General features: G+C 35.5%; 1 protein-coding gene across 2 annotated transcripts in view; it reads right to left on the bottom strand.

The window, feature by feature from the left end:
• Window positions 1–21,796, bottom strand: part of UNC13C (unc-13 homolog C) — a 701,690-nt gene that overhangs the window by 346,498 nt on the left and 333,396 nt on the right. For both annotated transcript variants that reach the window (XM_030930702.1, XM_010352869.2), the window contains exons 10-12: window positions 9,173–9,342; window positions 5,226–5,341; window positions 2,809–2,972 (exon numbers count right to left, since the gene is read on the bottom strand). In XM_030930702.1, coding sequence (XP_030786562.1) covers window positions 2,809–2,972; window positions 5,226–5,341; window positions 9,173–9,342 — 450 coding nt within the window. The remainder of the gene's footprint in view (window positions 1–2,808; window positions 2,973–5,225; window positions 5,342–9,172; window positions 9,343–21,796) is intronic.

The following is a 21,796-nucleotide window of genomic DNA, read 5'->3' as shown; positions in this document are numbered from 1 at the left end:
CATGGACTCCCTTATGGTTGATCAATTATAAAACAAGCTCCCTCCAAAGGAGTGAGCTCCCTGTTACTGGATGTGGACGAACAAAGGGATGGTGACCATCAGTGAGGGAACCAATCACAAAGTTTCCAGATTTGAGAGGGAGGTTCAATCGGGTGATCTCTAAAGTTTCTTTGTTTTCATGTCTAAGAATCTATATATCTTTATTATTTAGCATAAGGACATTCTATGCACAATTTCTCTATCAGTAATTATCATTCATGCTTACATTATGTTGTTCTAGAAATATGATTAGAGATTCAGGGCTATGAACAGCAAACTTTGAAAAGAAACACTGATAGCACTGAATCCATCAATTACTTTGGGAAGTATGCCCCATCAAGCTACCATTGACTTTCTTCACAGAATTAGAAAAAAACTACTTGAAATTTCATATGGAATAATAAAAGAGTTAGCACAGCCAAAACAATCTTAAGCAAAAAGAACAAAGCTGGAGACATGACATTACCTGACTTCAGTAACCCAAACAGCATGGTACTGGTACCAAAACAGATATATAGACCAATGGAACAGAACAGAGACCTCAGAAATACCACCACACATCTACAACCATCTGATCTTTGACAAATCAGACACAAACAAGCAATGGGAAAAGGATTCCCTATTTAATAAATGGTGTTGGGAAAACTGGCTACCCATATGCAGAAAACAGAAACTGACCCCTTCCTTACACCTTATACAAAAACTAACTTAAGATGGACTAAAGACTTAAACATTAAATCTAAAAGCATAAAAACCCTAGAAGAAAACCTAGACAATTCCATTCAGGACAAAGGTATGGGCAAAAACTTCATGAATCAAAAGCAATGGCAACAAAGCCAAAATTGACAAATGGGATCTAATTAAACTAAAGGGTTTCTGCACAGCAAAAGAAATTATCAAATCAGAATGAACACGCAACCTACGGAATGGGAAAAACTTTTGCAATCTATCCATTTGACAGAGGGCTGATATCCAGAATCTACAAATAACTTCAACAAATTTGCAAGCAAAAAGCAAACAGCCCCATTACAAAGTGGGCAAAGGATATGAACAGACCATTCTCAAAAGAAGACATTTATGCAGTCAAGAAACATATGAAAAAAAGCCCATCATCACTGGTCATTAGAGAAATGCAAATAAAAACCACAGTGAGATACCATCACATGCCAGTTAGAATGGCGATCATTAAAAAGTCAGGAAACAACAGATGCTGGAGAAGATGTGGATAAATAGGAATGCTTTTACACTGTTGGTGAGAGTGTAAATTAGTTCAACCATTGTGGAAGACAATGTGGCAATTCCTCAAGGATCCAGAACTAGAAATACCATTTGACCCAACAATCCCATTACTAGGTATATACCCAAAGGATTATAAATCATTCTACTATAAAGACTCATGCACACGTATGTTTATTGCAGCACCGTTTACAATAGCAAAGACTTGGAACAAACCCAAATGCCCATCAATGATAAACTGGATAAAGAAAATACGGCACATATACACCATGGAATACTATGCAGCCATAAAAAATGATGAGTTCATATCCTTTGCAGGGACATGGATGAAGCTGGAAACCATCCTCAGCAAACTAACACAAGGACAGAAAACCAAACACTGCATGTTCTCACTCAAAAGTGAGAGTTGAACAATGAGAATACATGGACACAGGGAGGGGAGTATCACACACCGGGGCCTGTCAGGGGGTGGGGGGCTAAGGGAAGAATAGCATTAGGAGAAATACCTAATGTAGATGATGGGTTGATGGGTGCAGCAAACCACCAACAAACGTGCAGATTCTACACATGTACCCCAGAACTTATAGTATATTAAAAAATAAAATAAAAAAAGAAAGAAAGGAACACTGATTTTGACCCAGTCTTCATTCATTATTAAGATGATTGAAATTGACTGATTATCTGGGCCAGTATCTATTCAGTTCACATGAAAATGAGATCTTGTTGTTAATATGAAAAAGTCATCTAATATATGCATATAAATAGTTTGCATATTACACCTGGTATATATCTGAACCACTTGCACTTATAAACTTAGACCAGGTCTCAAAAAGTAAATTACGGGGAAGTAACGAACACTTTTGTTCATTACTAAACCCTTACTGAAATTCGGTTCTAAATCCTCATTGAAATTATAATAAGTCAATTCTGTGGCATCACATTTTTTATACGGTTTGGGTTCTATGAGTGCTAAATAAATCTTTGTTTTACTGAATTAGCAGTACTGCTATAAATATGAGAAGGAAAGACATAGTCTAATATTTGGAACAAGACATCATACTAACTCTGGACCTGTCTCTCTCACTAATAGGCTTAGTGACCTTGGACAAACCAGGACTTTAGTTACCTCAGATATGGAATAAGTCATTGACTCTCAAACTTTGAAGTATATGAGAATCACCTGGAAGACTTGCTAAACCATAGGTTGCTGGATTCCACCCTCAGAGTTTCTGGTTCAGTAGGTCTGGGATGGGGTGGATAATTTGCATTGCTAAGTTGCCAGGTGTTGTTGATACTATTTGTCAAGGAACCACACTCGGAGAACAGAGCAAGGATTGGAGGATGGTGGTAGTGAATTACCAAGCCATTAATACTTTACAGCTGTAAGAGTGAGTAGTCAGCATCAAACATGCACAGTGAAATATAATCCTCGTTTTAATCAGCTTCATTTGAATTAGAAGTGAGATGAATGCTCCTTTCTTTCTTTATATTTTAATAGAGATATTGACCAGGTATATGTTCTGTAGTACTTACGTCATAGCTTGATAAATGGATTCAATTCCATAACGCATAGCAAATTCATCAACTATTTCCTGGGAAGCATCATCAAAGAAAACCTTCCAGGCTTCATCCCCTTTGACTTCTGGGATTTTCACTCCACCATTAGATTTCACTTCAGTCAAGTAATGGAACAGATTCTAAAAGCAAGTGGTTTTTAATTGTTCAGTGATTCCTCAGAATAGGCCAGAAATATTTAACTAAAACTTTCAGTAAAATGCACTTGCACTGTCATTGCCTCTAATGTTTCATCAGCATCTGCAAGCAATAGGAATACTTCGAATTTTTATTCTAACTCAATTCATCTTTTATGCAAAATCTGCTTTGATTTCTGCCTGGGTAAAAGCACTGATATAAATATGGAAAGAAAGGACATAGTTTGATATTTAAGACAAGATGTCATAATAGCTCTGGATGGGTCTTTGACAGTAACAGGCTTTGTAACCTTGTCAAGGCTTTAGTTTCCTCAGCGAATAAGGCATTGGTTCTCAAACTTTAAAGTATACAAGAATCACCTGGAAGGCTTATTAAAACACACATCACCGAGTTCTACTCTCAGAATTAGATTCTGTTACACTGCAGTTGAGAGGTTAGTTAGAGGTGTCACTGGCGACTCCCTGACACAAATGATATTTGTCTTACATCAAAAAATATGAGATGAGGCCGAAGAATGTACTCATATTCATGTTCAAAGTGATAAAGTACCTTCCTAAGGTACTTTAGGCAGTCAAGTTGGGTTGGTCTGTACAGAATCAATGATTCAAATATTTTGTACATACCAAACCATTTGCAGAAGGAAGTGTTTTTGCATGAAATCATTTCTACATGATAGAGCATATTTTGCATTCAGGGATTCTGAGTAAATTATGGTGCCCTGGATGAATAATGTGATTTTGACTATGTTAAGGCAAAATTTAGCTATGTAAATGATACTAAAGGGTTTGGGCTGCAAAATGGTAAGAGTAAGGGCAATGAAATGAGGCTGAAAGTGAATGTTGAAGAATTTTGGAGTGATATAAAATTACTACTCTCAATTCCTTTTTGCGTCTAAGCTTAGCAACTGCTACTTTGATGAAGCCAGGGTAAACTGAAGAACTTTTTCTTAGACTTCTGTTCTTTCTGGTTCTTGGACCAGTAGAAAAGACTCTGTAAAGTGAAGTGTACTGCTATTTCTCTGACTGTACACACACTGTAAGGCCAGAATTCTTCATCATGCCAGTTCAAGGGATTTCTTTTTATTGGTCTGAAAAATGAACCGTCTCTTGTGAAGGAATGATATCACTGACCACAAAACTGTGATTATGAAATAAACCTAGGTCGTATACCTAATTACTGTGTGATATTCACACAATTTGAACACTGTTCCTCATTTCTTTTTTAGTAAAATGGGGTATATTTAAATGCATAAATTTTCATGAATATATTTAGAAAAAATAATATGCAAAAAAGTAAAGCTACTTTTCAGTTGTCTTTTTCTGAGGAAGGTACTTTGTTACTTTGAAAAACATGAAGAAGAGTACATTCCTCAGCTTCCCCTATTTGTTGATATGAGACAAGTATTATTTGCATCAGAGAAAGTCTCCAGTGACACTTGTAACTAACCTCTCAGAGACAAACATTCGACAGAATCCCAAGATGATTTACCTGTGCTTCTATACTGAGACACAAAAGGAAACTGGTGAAACTGTGCTTTTGATTGACGTTGGATGGTGTTTACCTCTCTCTAAGCCAACTAGGCCCTACCTTTTGGGTGAGTAACCACATCTTATTCTCTCCATACTCATATGTTTGTGGAAAGAGAAGTTAACATGGAAGAGTGTGCAATATGTATGAAACAGTTTGCTATACTCAGAAACAGGAAGAAAAGTTAACTGCTTATGACATTGGCTCCCAAAAGCCATTGAAACAGCACCACATTTTTATGTTTCTAGTTATAAATAGAGTCCTAATTAAATCTTCAATAAAATCTGAACTCTAACTCAGAGTTCTCAAAACACAGTTATGATTTGATCCTCTCCTGCATTACCAAACTACTGCATATTTAATGCTTCCAAAATATGTGGTGTGACTCATTTCTTCAATCAATATTGTTATTACTCTTCTTCCCCTTTGGAAGAACAGTAATGTTTTTGTATCTACTTATGCATTATCATCTTACTGACTATTCACAGCTGCCTCACAGGCTTGTTCTAAACTCTCATTAGATGACAAGTTCATCAGGGGTAATACAATACATAGAATTTATGATATTATATCGCCTGCTGTAGTATAGAGTCAGAACTCCAGGAACCACTCTACAAATTCAATGATTTTTAAAACCAAATATTCTGTTTTATAATCCATAATCAAGAACATTTCTTATATTTTGTATTAGTAAAATTTCATTTATTTACCTCATGTAAACAGGTATATTGAATATGATATGGAGCAACCTTCTCTTCTCCTTTTATCTCCACATTGATTTTCAATCGTATGGCCCCAGATACAGCTGACTTATCTGTCCTTTTCTCTGATAAAGCAAAAAAGCAATTTGTCAGTCATGTCTGACAATAATGTTTTTCTCGTATGACCTCTCAAAAGCTTAAAAAAAAAAGACTTAAGTAGCTAAAAACTATTTTTCTGAGTCAGAGTTGCTTGTTAAGTAACCATAATGAGACCACATGTGGTTGCTCTTGCCTATAATCTCAGTGTTTTGGGAAGCCAACGTGGGAGTATCACTTAATGCTAGGAGTTTGAGACCAACCTAGGCAACATAACAAGATCTAGTCTCTACATTTTTTTTTTTTTTTCGTTAGGCAGGTGTGTTGGTGCTTGCCTGTAGTCCTAGCTAATTAGGAGGCTGAGGGAGAGGATGTCTTGAGCTCAGGAGTTTGAGGTTATACTAAGCTATGATCACACCAGGGCACTTCACCCTGTCTAACATAGTGAGACCCTGTCTCTATTTAAAAACAGAAGAAAGTAACCATGAGTCCCCTAAATACAATTTAAGATATTTGCCTATTATGTTATTATAATTGTCAATTGTCTTATAGATATTCCAAATAAAAAAAAACTAATCAGAAGACCTTGCCATTCTCATATATATTTCTGTGTACTTGATCAGTTTATACAATGAAATTAAATAAGTTATTTGGCAATCAAAATTAAGAAAAACGGTGTATAAATAGGAAATCATTTTGTCTGAAAGCTATCACTACTTGGTTTCTTTTCTTTCTGTACTTGAAAAGATGAGCCAAAGTTCTGGTTAATAAAAAAATGTTGCTAATAGTTTTCATTGTCAGTGATTTATAAAGACCGACAGTCTATAACCTAGGCTAACTTGTAAGTGTTAGACTGTTTATTTGAATGGAAACAATGTATAGTCAATTTAGCCATAAAATGTGTGTATGTGTTCAGTATGAACTGATCAATAGCTCTGAGATAAATAAAGGCATAAACTTCTAGGCTGTGATTGTAGCAGGGGGGTCCTAAGTTCACGACCCATTTCTGGCAATCTGACCCATTTCACAAATGAAAATAGGATTTAGGTAAGTGACACAAAGTCAGTGCGGAGGACTTTAAATTGGCCCTCTTTCTAAACATAGTTGTACCTTTAGCCATATAAGGTACAGTTAAATAATGAAGATGATATCTCTCTTAGGGAACGTCTGATGACTTTTCACTTTTATTCTTTAACAGTCATTTGTGTTACAAAGATTCTTCCCTTCTAAGTGCCAGGATCATAAGCAATTTTCCTACTGGCTGAGAGGGAGTTGATTCTCAACAAATATTAAAATTCTCTGCTGGGGCCAAGAGAAATGCAAGACCTAAGGTCTTTTTCATCACACACCTCTTTCCAGAACTCCAGGGGAGATTTGTTGGTTCTTTGATTTTTGACTGTTATCATCCCAAAGGATCTTTGGGAAGCAGGCTCCGCGTGGACACCCAAGGCTTTTGGTCAAAACTTCCTTTGTGTAGTAGGATGAATTTTAAGTGATGAGAAAGGTGTATCAAGAATAGAAACAGGTTATTTGTTTGGATAGAATGTATTCAGGGATTTTACACAAAGCTGAAAAAGGTAAAACCTGTACACACTCTCTCTTTTTTTCTCTCTCTCAAAGGTTAAACATCAGCAGTGAGGACAAAAATGTACTGAGTGTGAGTAGGTACAGACTTACAATATTGTGTTTCATCATATTTTCATCTCATAGGCTGAAGGACAGTTTCAGCATAAGAGCTGGATGGCTGATTCTACTAAGAGCAGCATACTCAAATTCCTCAGCAAGTTCCTGAATATATACTGGTACATGGTGTTTTTTTGGTTCTTCTTTCTTCTCATTCCTCCTCCTCCTCCTCCTCCTCCTCCTCCTCCTCCTCCTCCTCCTCTTCTTCTTCTTCCTCCTCCTCCTCCTCGTCCTCCTCATCCTCCTCCTCCTCCTCCTCCTTCTTCTTCTTCTTCTTTTTTTATTTATATACAAGGTCTCACTCTGTCACCCAGGCTGGAGTACAGTGGCATAATCTTTTAGTTCACTGCAGCCTCAGTGTCCTGGGCTCAAGTGATCCTCCTGCCTCAGCCTCCAGAGTAGCTGTGACTACAGGCACATGGCACCATGCTTGGTGAATATTTTTTTAAATTTTTGGTAGAGATGGGTCTCACTATGTTGTCCAGTCTGAAATCAAACTCCTGGCCTTAAGCAATCCTCCCTCCTCGACCTCCCAAAATGTTGGGATGACAGGTGTGAGCCACTGTGCTAGGCACTCATATATGTTTTGTTAAAAGAACAAATTGGAGAAATTTCTGTTCTGACTTACAACTTTACTGCCTCAACCCAAGAAAATGTTAACGTATTACAGAAAAAAAAAGCCCACATAAAGATAAACCTCTTTCATAAAGAAATAATTGGTGAATGTTCCACAGAGTTAATGGCCTGAAATTTACCCTGTTAGTATCTCTATTTTCATATATGAAGTCATTTAATAGTTAAAACAAGCTTTGGGGGGTGGCTCATTATAGGAGAGGTAAAAATTCTACTGCAATCCGTAAGAGTACCAATCTTCTTTAAGGAAGATTTCTTAAAATAGTTTTGATAATTAGTTCTTAGTTTAACTTGAATCATCTGTGTTTAGATAAATTAAATATCTCTCTTTCATTGAATTATCCTGTAATCTAGAGTTTCATGAATTCTATGTGACCTTCTCCTTTTAGTTTGTCAATTATTTCATTACTAAAAGTATGCAGATTATTTTTTTAAAGTCAAAAGCACTTTTTATTTTGTTAACATATGTTGGTATCCTAAGTGGTGATTCTTTTTAACCTGAGGAATGTGTCAACTCTTTAACTCATATCCAGCCAGCCCACAAAAGGTTAATTAAAACACTTTATAGGATATGATTAAGACATCTTCAGATCGTGCCTTTGCAGAAACTGGGGTGACCCATATATTTTTTGTTTGTTTGTTTGTTTTGTTTTGTTTTGTTTGAGACGGAATCTCACTCTGTCGCCCAGGCTGGAGTGCAGTGACGCCATCTCGGCTCACTGCAAGCTCTGCCTCCCGGTTCACGCAATTCTCTTGGCTCAGCCTCCGGAGTAGCTGGGACTACAGGCGCCCGCCACCTCGCCCGGCTAATTTTTTTTTGTATTTTAGTAGAGACGGGGTTTCACCGTGTTAGCCAGGATGGTCTCGATCTCCTGACCTCATGATCCGCCCATCTCGGACTCCGACCCATATATTTTTACTACTATTAAATCACCATTGAAATTCTATGTTATTATTCTATTCTAGTAAAAGTTAAATCAAAACTTACCTTATTTAATTTCTGGTTCCATAATAATTTTTAAAATCATTCCAACTAATCACCTTCTCAATATCTTCATCATGAGAGTCTGCATGAGTTCACATATTTACTTGGCTTTGTCAACTAAACCCTACTTTTATACTATCGTTTGAAAGCAATTCAAAATACATTTTTCCTTCATTGCCAAAATTCCATCAATGGACAAGAAGGAAATAAGTCAAACAGCATTAAATAATAGATTATTTGTTTCCCACGTATTTGGCAAAGGTTTATGAAGCTGTATTTCATGCATTAAAAATTAAGAATGCAATAACATTTTTCTCCAAAAGACATCTAGGTAGTTCTTGGAAAGGGTTTTCTCTTTTCACCTCAGATTTATCAAAGTCTTTTAATAGTGTTGAAAAAAGAACACCCTTTTCTTGTCAATGAAATGAATCATCTACAGTCCAACAGAATGTCCTGGAAAGGCACTGGTTATTTTTACTTACATGGGAATATAATACATGCCACAGGTATTCAGGGGTTTTATTTAACTTGTTTTCGAGTAGATAAAAAAAATAATCACCTAAGTTGTACCAGACATCCATTTCTCCACTCAAGGTCCTCACTTCTACAATTGTTTGTCCCAGAAAATCATCTGACTCCTTCTTGAAATGTTGCTTGACTCTGGATTTAATGTCATCATCTTCATCCCATACTCTGACTTTGATTCGATCTGTGGAGTTATGACACTCACTGAAAATAAATGTGGATAAGTTAACAAGCATTGAAAACTGCACTAAATTGCATCTGATGTTAGTACTTTATTTTCCATCTATTCTAGAAAGGCACAATATACAACATAATAAATGAGATAACTCATTACATCTATCCATGGGATGTTGCAGGCACATAATGCAAATATACTGAAGAAAAGTTAAATAATGTTAATAAGGGAAAATCGAATCCCATTCCATCCTATTTCCTTCAACTGATTTAGATATAGTCAAATACCGGTCAGAAATCTTTGCTTGTGATATTTTCACTGATGCCATATTTCCTATTGACAATAGTTATCTTGATAAAAATATCCATGCTTGGAAAATTCTTCACCATAAAAATAAAGCTAATTTTATTGCAATGGGTGTTGAGAATGTGGACTTCACAGACTACAAAATGACAATAAGAGTTTTCTGAAGGACTTGAAAAACTAAAAATCCCAGTGAGCACATAAGATATTATTAAATCAAGTAGAATTAGAGTAAAATCCTTCTGATTTAAAGAACAAACTGTACATTCTAGTCCATTGTTAATTTCCAGGTTTCCTCTACCCTCTTTTGTTGAAGCAAGCTACTTAGTATTGCCTACACATACTACGGACTTTTCTGACACTATGATTCTTGTATACACTCTTCCCTAGGCTTTTCTGCCTGTTAACTAACCAATCTTTAGGAATCAGCAAGTTAACTGATGTATAGTGTATCACTTTTCCTACAACTTATTGAACCATTTAGTTGTGATCAACTGTATGCTCCCTGTGTATCCTGTACATGATTTCCTCTAGTACGGATGCTTTATCTCAGGGTTCATGGATGAGTTCTGAGCAATCTTGAACTTGGATTAAAATACGTATATTTTATATATACACACACACACACACACAGAGAATATACATACTATATATTATCTATATAATATATATAGATATAGATATCTTTCTATATAATTTATATCTGTATTATCTATAATTAATATAGATATATGTATAAAACATGTATTTTATGCATACATATGTATAATACATGTATATATTTTATGCATATTACGCATGCATAATATATATACATGTATTATACATATTTTATGCATACATACATGTTTTATACATATATATGCATAAAATACATATATAGAGAGAGAGGAAGAGATCATCTTTATATTTTCAATTATGAATATAGGTAACAAACTACAACAGCATTTTTGTCATCAATACAACCACAGATACTTACATATAACATTGTAAGTGTTATGAACCTCAAAATATTATTTGTACCTATCATTAAACTAAAACTATGTTTCAATATAATTGATTTAATTCTATGAATTTTATTTTTTATATGAAAAGGTACATTTTGAAAAGACATCCATGGTTTTCACTAGACTTCCCAACAGGTTCATGGTGCAAAAAGTGTTTAAGGATTCCTAACAGTATAATGTCTCTTTCATTAACTTATAAGGCAAAATAATACGGCACATACAAGAATAATATTTGAATCTGACAAGACTATATGCGAATTGTAGCACCACTGTTTCTACTTAACATAGGAGTTTTCAACACAGAGCATTTTACTAGTTTCTGGGACATTTTTGGTTTTCACGAACATTCAAGGACAGTACTCTACTGGCATTCAGTGGAACAGGCTAGAGATTTAGACACCCCACTATGTACAGGACAGGGTGCATGATTTAAAATGACCCATAAGGCATTAAGGGAATTGCTTAACTCATTGATAATTATCTTAGCTCAGTATGTAATTCTTTTAGGTAGAAACACCATGTCTTTTGCATCGTTTACTAGACGCTGAAATGTCCTGGAAAGGAACTAGCCTGTCACTCACTAATCAAAGAAGGTTTTGTTGTTGTTGCTGTTAAGAAATTCACCAAGGCTTGTTTTCCATTTTGAAAAATTACATCACCCATGTCGAAACTACACAAAGCATTTGAACTATAGTGTTTGAACTATAGTATTTATAGTGTTTGTATCAGTGTGCATTTGAAATGGTCATATTCATGTTAATTCTATCGACTGTGAAAGCCTGTGTCTACTATGTATTCTAGGGTAGTTGTAGCCAAGCCCTTACACGTTAAAATACATATTAGAATACTTTTAGTTCTCCTTCATTTTAGGTTGGAACATTATACTGATTTTTCAAATTATATCTATATAGGTTAAATCATACATTACTTTGTTTCAGCATAAAATGGGTCATTATGAATTATTTTACATAAAAATGAATCATTGGGTCTGACAGGGTTGAGAACTACTATGTCTACCTAACTTAACTTCTATAAATCTCAGTTACTTTATCTATAAATAACATGGGATAATAACACTTGTCTTAGAAAATGTCTGCGGGAAATGGTAGATAACACCTTATAGCAGTTAGCATAGTGCAGGCAATGTTTGATCCCTATTAGCTATAATATGCCATTATTCCATAAGTTCCACACATTCTTTTTGAAGTTAGAGCCTATGTTTAATATATCTCTTATTGATTATTTCTGTCATGTATCTTTCAACAAATATTCACTAAAGTCTGCAAAGTTTCACCAAAGTAAAATCCCTTTTATATTTGAGGAAAAAATAATTTTGTCATTCTTAGAAATATATTCATAAACATACCTAAGTTTGCGCTATTTTATTAGTAAAATGTGGTAGAAATTGGGGGGGTGAAAGGAAGAATTAATCCATGACATTGTGTCTGGAGCAGCTAACAAAGCCCACTATCAACCATGGAGAGCAGTCAGGCTAGTAACGGCACAGTTGTCTCCCATTGACCCAGAATTCCCGAGATAACTGTATGAACCCACACCTGAAATTATTGTAGCAAGCATATTTGGATAACCTCTTTGGTAATTTGCCCAAAATTTATATTAAAAATGGCTAACATTTTAAGTTCCTTGCTCTCAAAAAGAAGAAAAGTCTAAGTAGAAACAAAGACACAACCACTAGTTTATTTCATTCTTATCTCAGAAAAAGACAGAAAGGCATTTCAGAGTAGCAAAAGAGACAGTTGTCATCTTAAACTTAACTCTCAATACACTGCAAATGCAGAAAAATGTCCCTTTTTGTCATTTTTTGATAAATAAATCATCAGAGTTTATATAAGTCCTGGAAGACAGAGTTCTAATGTATTTTTTACCTGCAAATAGCAGGCACAATAGATAACAAGCTCTAGATAATAAAGATTGGTAAACATTTCTAGGATCTATTCCTTCACAAGAAAAAATATTCTATCTCATTTTGAGGCCAATTTTTTTGAGATTCTAGTTTTTACTATAAAAGCAAGGTAAAAATTTATTAAGTGGTTAAATACACACACAAATAGCAATCCATACAAAATAGTAGTAACTATATGGGTCGATAAACATACACACATGGGCATGTGTCTTTCTACATAATACATACATATGATATAGAAAAAGGAGGGAGAGACAATACTATCTTTCTTTCCAAATTTCTGTTTAAAATAAATGTGATACAAATAGATGAAGGACAAATATAAATGACCAATGATGTGCTTTGTATAAGTGTACTTGTAATTTGCCTTGAGAGTTTGAGTCTCTCTGCATTTCTGATTGTTTTTTTTTTCATTTTTCTAATTAAAGGAACTTTTTATTTTAGAATAATTTTAGATTTACAAAAGAGTTGCAACAATAGCACAGAGCCTTTCTGTATGCCCTGAACCCTAATTATTTATTAACCTGTCACATTACTAGTATTTGTCACAACTAACATTGGTTCTACTTTCGTTCCCCATAAAGACTGGCCAGCTCTTACATTCTTTCTCTTCCAAACAGCTGTTTTTTGAGGAATATTAAGTTTGCCATTCTGTTTCACATTGAAACTGTCAGAAACTTACACTTTTACTTCACAGAGCAAAGGTAAGAGCGGGGCTGCTGTTTCAAATGTTGAAGATTACCTAAGGGTGTCGTGATGGGTTTGAAACTGGAGATTCAGTTGATGATTCTGTAGTGGGGAAGCATCATGTATGGAGGCCCAGGCTCTCCAGCATTCTGCTTCCATTTTGACCAGATCCCTCCTTGTGTTGCTCATCTTCTGAAGACTCAAGTTAGATAACTCACTTTCCTGGATTCCTTTGCAGCTACGTTCCAGGTATTTACCCTGCATTCAAGCAAGGTGTAAACTCAAAGGGGCACAGTGTCCTTATCATGGGAACTGCTTTTCCCCCCCAACAGTGGATGCTATATAGTACTGTCATACAGGGTTTCACAGTACTATTTAGTCCCGAGGGGCAAAAGAATTGATTGGTGTTTTCACCAAAGAAACGCTGCCACATAACTTGACCCAGTTTCCACACAGTAGCTTTAGAAGCTGGTACTTGAACTTCTACAATGATTCTTGAGTGACCTAGTAGTCTATAAAGAATCTTTCTCTGCCTAAACTAACCAAAGTGGACTGCTTTGTTTGCAACTAAGAATGCTCACTAACATAATAATTGTTAAAGCATGAAGGCAATGGCAAGTAACGGAGTCTAAAAACATAGAACTGACTCAGTGGAAGAGATGCTGGTACACAGAGTGAAGATTTAATCACCTCAGGCTAGAAAGCCGATATATTTTGATAAGCAATTGCAAAACAGCTGGTCAAATCTTGCTCACTATATGTATAAACTTTGACCACCATGCCAGCTGAGGCATTTTTATTAGTGGGAATGGTAGGAAATAAAATTCAAAATATTGCCAAGTGATTATTAAATGCTTCCCCCTTTCAAAAATATACTACCATACACAGAGAGACACTCACACTGAATCTAGACAGTTTATAGGTAGAGATTCAAAGGAGAGCAGCCATGTTCAAAAGAGGTGCATTTGCTAGTGTCCTGCAATGTAAATTGACTGAGAATATTATAATTTGGAACTCTGCAGGGTTGACAAAAGCCAGCTGATTCTGTATACAAAAAGGTACCTGTACAAGCAGAGGTTTCTAAGTGCAACTTCAGAAAGAGATAAAATTGTTGCCCGAGGGCTTTTCCAGCACCATCCTTTAAGAGGCCTTTGAGTGAAAATGAATGGTAGCTTAGCAGCAAAAACCAAATTAAAGGTGTTGCATTCTCACTCTGGAATATTATTTTTCTGGAACTGAGGCTGCAGCCATTAGGTTAAGGGAGATGAATTGATCAGAACAGAGGAGCCAAGAGCTAAGAGTCAAAATTGTCCAGGCTTATGTGGTTACTTGCTCATAAAATTGTCTTAGAGCCCATCTCCTGGAAGCCTGGTAAATTTTCCAGGAAACAGTATTGCCCAAAAGTCATATATACATGCAGAGAAGCTAAAGAGATTGTTGGTGGCAGATGCTATAAGTACACTCATACAACAACTTTTCAAACCACTCCCCTCCTTCCCTTTTTAGTTTGATGCAATTTCCCAACCTCCCCTGCAACTAGAGATGGACATTAGCCAATGTGTCTCACATGTGGCTGGCTATAGCTGTACTTAAAGTAATTCCTGTGTCCCTGCACTCACAGCAATTAAAAGAAAAAAAAAAAAGGACTCCAAGCAGAGCATCTCCCTAGCTAGGAAGACCACATGCCTGGATTTCCTGGGATGGTCCCCATTTATGGATATTGTACATAATGGAATGACTTTTAATTATTTTAGAGCCCTTTTTAATTTACTTTCACCTTTCACAGTACTCACCCTTGGGTGTAGCCACTGACAAAATGAGCAAGGAAGATTAACCTATATATAGACTCAAAGTAGTGGAGGGAAATTGATAAACAAAATTCATCCAGAAAGTAGCAGGTCATACAAGATTGACTAACCCAGAAACTACTTCTGCTGCTAGCATCAGGAAGTCCTGAACATATCTGTCCAGGGGACCCTATGGTTGCTACATACACAGACTATGTATTTTCCATTTTCTCTCTTACTAAATGAGAAATTTTAAATTGTTATCCTATTTTATTTTCTCTCCACAACAATACATTGGGAGTGTTGGATGAAGATGCATAGTGTTTAATTTGTGTCCCAGGATCCACAAAGACCAAACCTGAATCTTGTGAAGAGATTACAGACAGATCCTGAACTTCAAGCTAAATGCAGTAACTGAATATAATTTTTGGATTACCTACATTGAAAGGGAGAGAATGAATTCATTTAAAGTAAGTGTAGGTGTAGAAAAGGCATATATACATGCTGAGAAGCTAAAGAGGTTGTTGGTGGCAGATGCTATAAGTATACCCATACAACAACCTTTCAAACCATTCCCCTCCTTCCCCTTTTCAGTTGTATGCAATTTTCCAACCTCCCCTGCAACTAGAGATGGACATTAGACAAAGTTCTTCCAATGAGATATGAGCAATAGTCTTCTGATGCTGTCTCCTCTTTTTTCTACATTTACTACCCTGAAACATGGATGTAGAACAGCCTTCACTAAAAGTGTTAAAACAGGAAGATAAAATAAGCTTTGTTCTTTGAAGGGATAACTGAGTTACCATACCAATATCTGAACTTCTTGTTGAATGAAATAAATGACTCTCTTCTTTGCTAATGCTGTGGCTTCATGTGAGACTGAACACAATTCTGACTGGATCAAGTAGGAAAGAATACAAAACACAGTAAGTTAATTTTATTTGATTATATCTGAAATAAATTTAACTACGTTTAAGAAGTTATTAGTTTTTATACTTGCTGTGTTCTGTGGCATTCCTTAACTATTTAAAATGTGTTTCACAAACCTTGACTTTTATAAAAATATACAGGTTTGCATTTTAGCTGGGAAATGATAGGCTCTTGCAGTAAACAATTTGACAGCAAGAGAAATATCCTTACATACAAGAGGAAAAAAAATCTATCATGTGTAATAGAGGGAGAATGTGTAGTCTCACTAAATCTTATTCTACTAAACCATTTCTGTACTGAATAATTTGTTAACCAAGACTTGGGTTTAGGGTTTACCAGTTTGTGAATTTGGCTTTTTTTTTTAACAACAGAAATTAAGATTTTTTACTGCACAAACTTGATAAATAAAGTACTGCTAGAGTCAAGGTATTTGTTTTGCAGTTTTTCTTTAATTAAAAATAATTCTCTTCTTAAAGAGTGATTCATATTTCTAGTTTTAAATGTTTTCATTGTTAAAGAGAGAGCTGGTTTTGTTTCCATGGGAATAAGGTATTTTATTCCATCCAAAACTAAAGAAAAATATATTCCTTTTCTGGCCTCAGGATTATTGTGTGTGTGTCTGTGTTTTGATTTTTGTTTCTAATTTACAGGTGCTGTATCTCTGTAGCGCCAATCACTTATTTGGCCAATTCTCTTTTGGCAGCCATAAAAATGACTAATTTCCTTATAATTGCTTATTCCATCTTTACAAATATTTTCAGATATAGAGTCTCCCTAGATATGGTCCAAATAGATATTTCCTCTCAATTAAAGCAAAAATTTTTTTGGCCAAGTTATCAGTGTTTAACCCATCATGAGATGGATCCCTCTACCTAGAGAAGTGCTCATGGCTTTCATAAAGTCAGTAAAGCCTGATTGCCTGACTTCACTGGAAAAAAACAAGTTCCTGCCCAAGTAACCATCTCAGAATATAACAGCATTGCTGAAGTAGTATATTAGAAGAGAGTTGTTAAATATTGAAAACTGCACTTATAGTTGGGCTAGATCTAATGAAGCAACTAAAATATATTTCACACTGCAACTATACCAGAAAAATGTCAATAGTAAGTGCTGTCACCGTTAGAAATCATGTTCGTTAAGAATATCTAAAAATTCTAGCTCCGTATTTTAATTGTAAAAAGATCCTGTAATATTTAAAATAGTATTGTATCAGCTTTGATTAAGAGATATACTGATAAATAATGGGCCAGGCATGGTGGCTTACGCCTGTAATCCTAGCAGTTTGGGAGGCTGAAGTGGACAGATCACTTGAGGTCAGGAGTTCAAGACCAGCCTTGCCAATAGGGTGAAACCCTGTCTCTACTTAAAATACAAAACAATTAGCCTGGTGTGGTGGCAGACACCTGTAACTCCAGCTACTCAGGAGGCTAAGGCAGGTGAACCGCTTGAACTGGGGAGGCAGAGGTCGCATTGAACTGAGATCATGCCACTGCACTCCAGCCTGGGTGACAGAATGAGACTCTGTCTTAAAAAAATAAATAAATAAAATAAATAACTACTGAACATACATGATTAATAAATATATACATATATAAAAATATATATTCATTAAAATAAGCTATAAGGGTATACATCAAAATATCAAAATATAGGTGATAAAATTTGTGAAAATTTATTTTATTATTTGTATTTTTTCTGTTACAATAAAACATGTATTTTCAAATATCTTCTGGTAATTGTGAATGATCTCATTCCAACCCGGCCTGGAAGGCAGGGCATCAATTGAGAAAATCATCAGCAGAAACCTCGTGCCAGAGCCATCCTGAGGCAAAGCAGCAGCGGCAGGCTTTCAAACAGTAATTAAATTCTCTGGTTACAGCTTAATTCCTTAAACTCTGACCCAGCAAATGAAAATACTATAAGACACTCAACTTTCACATTTCCTCTTAGTGATTGATCATGGATTACGTAACCCACTTCTATTGCAATATCGGTGTCTCGCTTATTATTGCATAAAGATCCCTAACACTATTATCTGCAAATTCTATTATAGTAGATGGACAGACTCTAAGTTCAAAACCCAGTGATGATGCAGAGAAACTTTTCCCACCTACATTTAACAGGAGCTATTTAGTTATTGAAGTTAAAAAAACAAAAGAGTCCCCAACACTTTAAATTCTCTCATAGTTTTTCTTTGTACTATTAAGGCACTGTAAATCCATTTTAGAAGTCAGTAACACAGGAGACAGTGAAAATAAGAACAAGAAAGGAATTACATTATTAGCATGACTTTTGGAAAAAGAGAAGAGGAGTTCACGCACTGGCTTTTAAGGGTTGACTGAAGAAAGTACTTATATTTTAACAGATCACAGAAACAAAGGGCAAAATATGACCTTATAAGCTACATTAATTTCCCGGAACCACCTTCTAGACCCCACAGTTAGATTATAAATCTTTCAAAGTCTTGTATTATATGTTTATATCTAGTGATTTCTCCACAGTTAATGTTGCAGAATAAACTTGTTTTAACAGCTGTTTCAATAACGATTAAATAACATTAAAACAGCTGAATAATAACAGTAAATGAATACTAAGCTTTTAAAATACTATCCAAATTATAATGTAAAATATAATTATTAATACTATTAAAATAATAAACACAAAAAACTTGCTTAGGAAAATACCCCGTGTTCATTTTGCTATGAAAAGAGAGACTGCTTAGGAAGAGAGATATCAGCAAACAGGAAGATCAAATTGTTCTCTCAAGAAATTAGAAGTGTGTGTGTGTGTGTGTGTGTGTGTGTGTGTGTGTGTGTGTGTGTGCACATGTGCTCGTGGTGATTTCTATTCACCATTTCTTTGATTCACCTTGTATTTTCCCAGCTCAAACCCTGTATTCATGTTTTTCCTAGTTAAGGATGTCTTCTCCCTACTCCTCTGGTGGGCGCTTACCTGTCTTTCAAAACCCACATAAAGAGTCATCCCTGTGTGAAAGTTTCCTGGGAGCTTTTTGTTTGTTCCAAGCTCTAGTGCCTGCAGCAAGTAGGTATTCAAAATTATTTGCATAATAAATAAGAGAAACATCACAGGTAGGAGTAATCACACTCTTCCTTTTTACTCCTCATTAGACATTACAAATATACTTGTTTGAATTAGTGGCATAATTATTGTAGCTGAAATTAAACTATTTGTTTGAAGAAACAAGGTCCACTTTGGATGTATGTTTGATATTTATTTGATATTTTAATAAAGAAATTATCTTTCCAAATCTGACTTTTATTTAAGTGGTGATATGTGTTCTTTCTAAAAGCTTACCTGCCCACAGAACAAAGAACTATACATCAATAATCTCTAAAGTCATCGGTTGTAATGAGGAACAAAAGATCATATAACTATAAAGGGACTGGAACAGTGTCTGTTGCTATTGTTCGTGGTTTTCTTATTCTAGCTATAATATTCCAAGATCTGTGATTCACAGTATCAGTTACACATTTTTTGTATTTCACTTTGAAGGTCAATATGTATTAGACATGATGGAATCATAAAACTAGCTTAGAAAAAGACCTGTCTAGTTCAAATTCCATTTGAGCCACTCACTAGCAATATGATTTTGGGCAAGTTGCTCAATTGCACTGAGCCTCTGTGCCCAATCAATAAAACTGAAGTATTGATAATTACTTTTAAGGTGATTAAATATTACATACACACACATACACACACACACACACACACACACACACACACATATATATCACATAGAAATGTACTAGGCACTTAGATTTTTAATTACAGGTAACTGGTTGCAACTAGTTACATTATTCAAATGTATAAATATGTTCCACCTTAACAGCAAAGGACATGTCAACACAGATATATAAAATAGAATACATTTTAATTTCCTAATTATAAAACCCAGGATTGATGAAATAATGTATATATAATGATACAATAAAATCACATTCAATTATTAAAAATTTAGGTTTAGCAATATCTTTTACAATGTGGAAATTTTTACAATGGATCACTGACACAAAAAGCCTTATAATGTAGGGATTATAATTATTCTAATATTTAAATTTTATATTACTTTGTATATATGTTTATGTTTGTGTGTATATATGATTGGATATATATGTAGTTGTATGTGGATTTGTATATATACCCGTATTGTTGAAGATATATATATATATAATTGATAGTGACAGGAGGGCAGCCAGATGCCTAGGCAGATAGGGTTGGGTACCAGGTGAAACCCCTCCTTAAAGCTGAATACAGTTTAAAGCCTGAAAGTTAAGCTGCAAGTTAAATCCTTGAGCTGGATTCCAAACTTGTCCTCCTGTTTGACATGCTTTCCTCTGATTGATCCCCCACCCTTCATCTATTTTATACATACCTGCCCTTTCCTAATTGGTTTTATACACTTTCATGCCCACCTTTGAGTGAGGTCTTCACATTAACCTTTTTTCCATACTCACAAACCACTCAGCATGCACATCCCATCCTGTGCCTATAAAGACCCCAGATTCAGTCGGTAGAGGGGAGACAGCCTGACTTTAAGGAAGAGACAACGAAACTCCAGGGAAGATGACCTGATCTTCCTGTCCCCTCGCCAGCTCCCCTCTCCACTGAGAGCTGTTTTCATCACTCAGTAGAATTCTCCACCGTCACTATCCTTCAATTGTCCACATGACCTCATTCTTCTTGGACACCAGACAAGAGCTTGGGGCCCACTGAGTGCAGGTACGACACTGGCCCTTTGCATTTGTCAGCAGAGGGCAGCCAGTCCACATGATGAGGCAAGGGGCCAACTGAGCTGCTAACACACCACCATCCAGGGACAACAAAAGTAAAGAAGCACTGTAACACCCCCTCTGGAGTTTTGGGGTCGTGGGCACCCTCACTTGGGCAGTGCCATGTTCCCCTTGAAGTGACACAGCTGGTCTGGCCACAGGCCCCACTTGGAGCTTACTGAGCTTACAGCTCAGAGCAGCTGGCTACATCCCATGCTCGCTCCCTCCCTCCTGCAAGAGGTTGAGTGCAGTGGGACAAGTAGACAGGGCGCCCCTTCCACAAGTCTGGCGAAGGGGCTGAGAAATATCCTGCATCATAATTACACATATAGACATACTGAATTGATGATATATATGTATATGTATATGTATGTATACATGTGTTCATGTATTTATGATTCTGTATCTATCACTACATATATGATCAGAGCTAGAGATAGCAAAAATTTTACAGTGATTATCTAAAAATCACTCATGTTATGGAGATGTAGTTCAGAATATTGGTTAAGAATAAGGGCTCAAGCAACATGATTCATAATACCTAAAAATAGAATCAACTCAAACATCTACCAACTGGAGAACAGATAAAATGTAGTATACCCATACAATGGAATAGTATTCATTAATAAAAAGAAACCACCTACTGAGACATACCACAAATGAATGAAATTCAGAAACATTAGGCTAAATGAACAAACCCAGATGAACACTTAAAATGAATAAGTTGTATCCTATGTATGTTGTACCATAGTAAAACTTAACAAGAAAAAAAATAAAAAATAAAAATAAGAGTTCACTTTTGGTTCCACCATTTGTTGACTATTGTATTACTTAATATCTTTGCCTTGGTTTTGTCTTCTGTTTAATGGTTATAATAATGATACTTATCTCATAACACTGTTGCAAGAATTAAATGGATTATTGTGTATATGTGTATCATTTAGAATAGCACTTTGGAGTATATAGATACATAGACAATACTTGTAAGTTCTTTGGAATGAATGCATGCATTCTTTTCAACTTCATATTTGACTGAGAGTTGGTGGCTTTAATTT

The sequence above is a fragment of the Rhinopithecus roxellana genome, chromosome 5, assembly GCF_007565055.1.
Source record: "Rhinopithecus roxellana isolate Shanxi Qingling chromosome 5, ASM756505v1, whole genome shotgun sequence".
NCBI classification, from domain to species: domain Eukaryota; kingdom Metazoa; phylum Chordata; class Mammalia; order Primates; family Cercopithecidae; genus Rhinopithecus; species Rhinopithecus roxellana.
The sequence above is the reverse complement of the archived record's forward strand: the minus strand, read 5'-3'. Positions and strand labels throughout refer to the sequence as shown.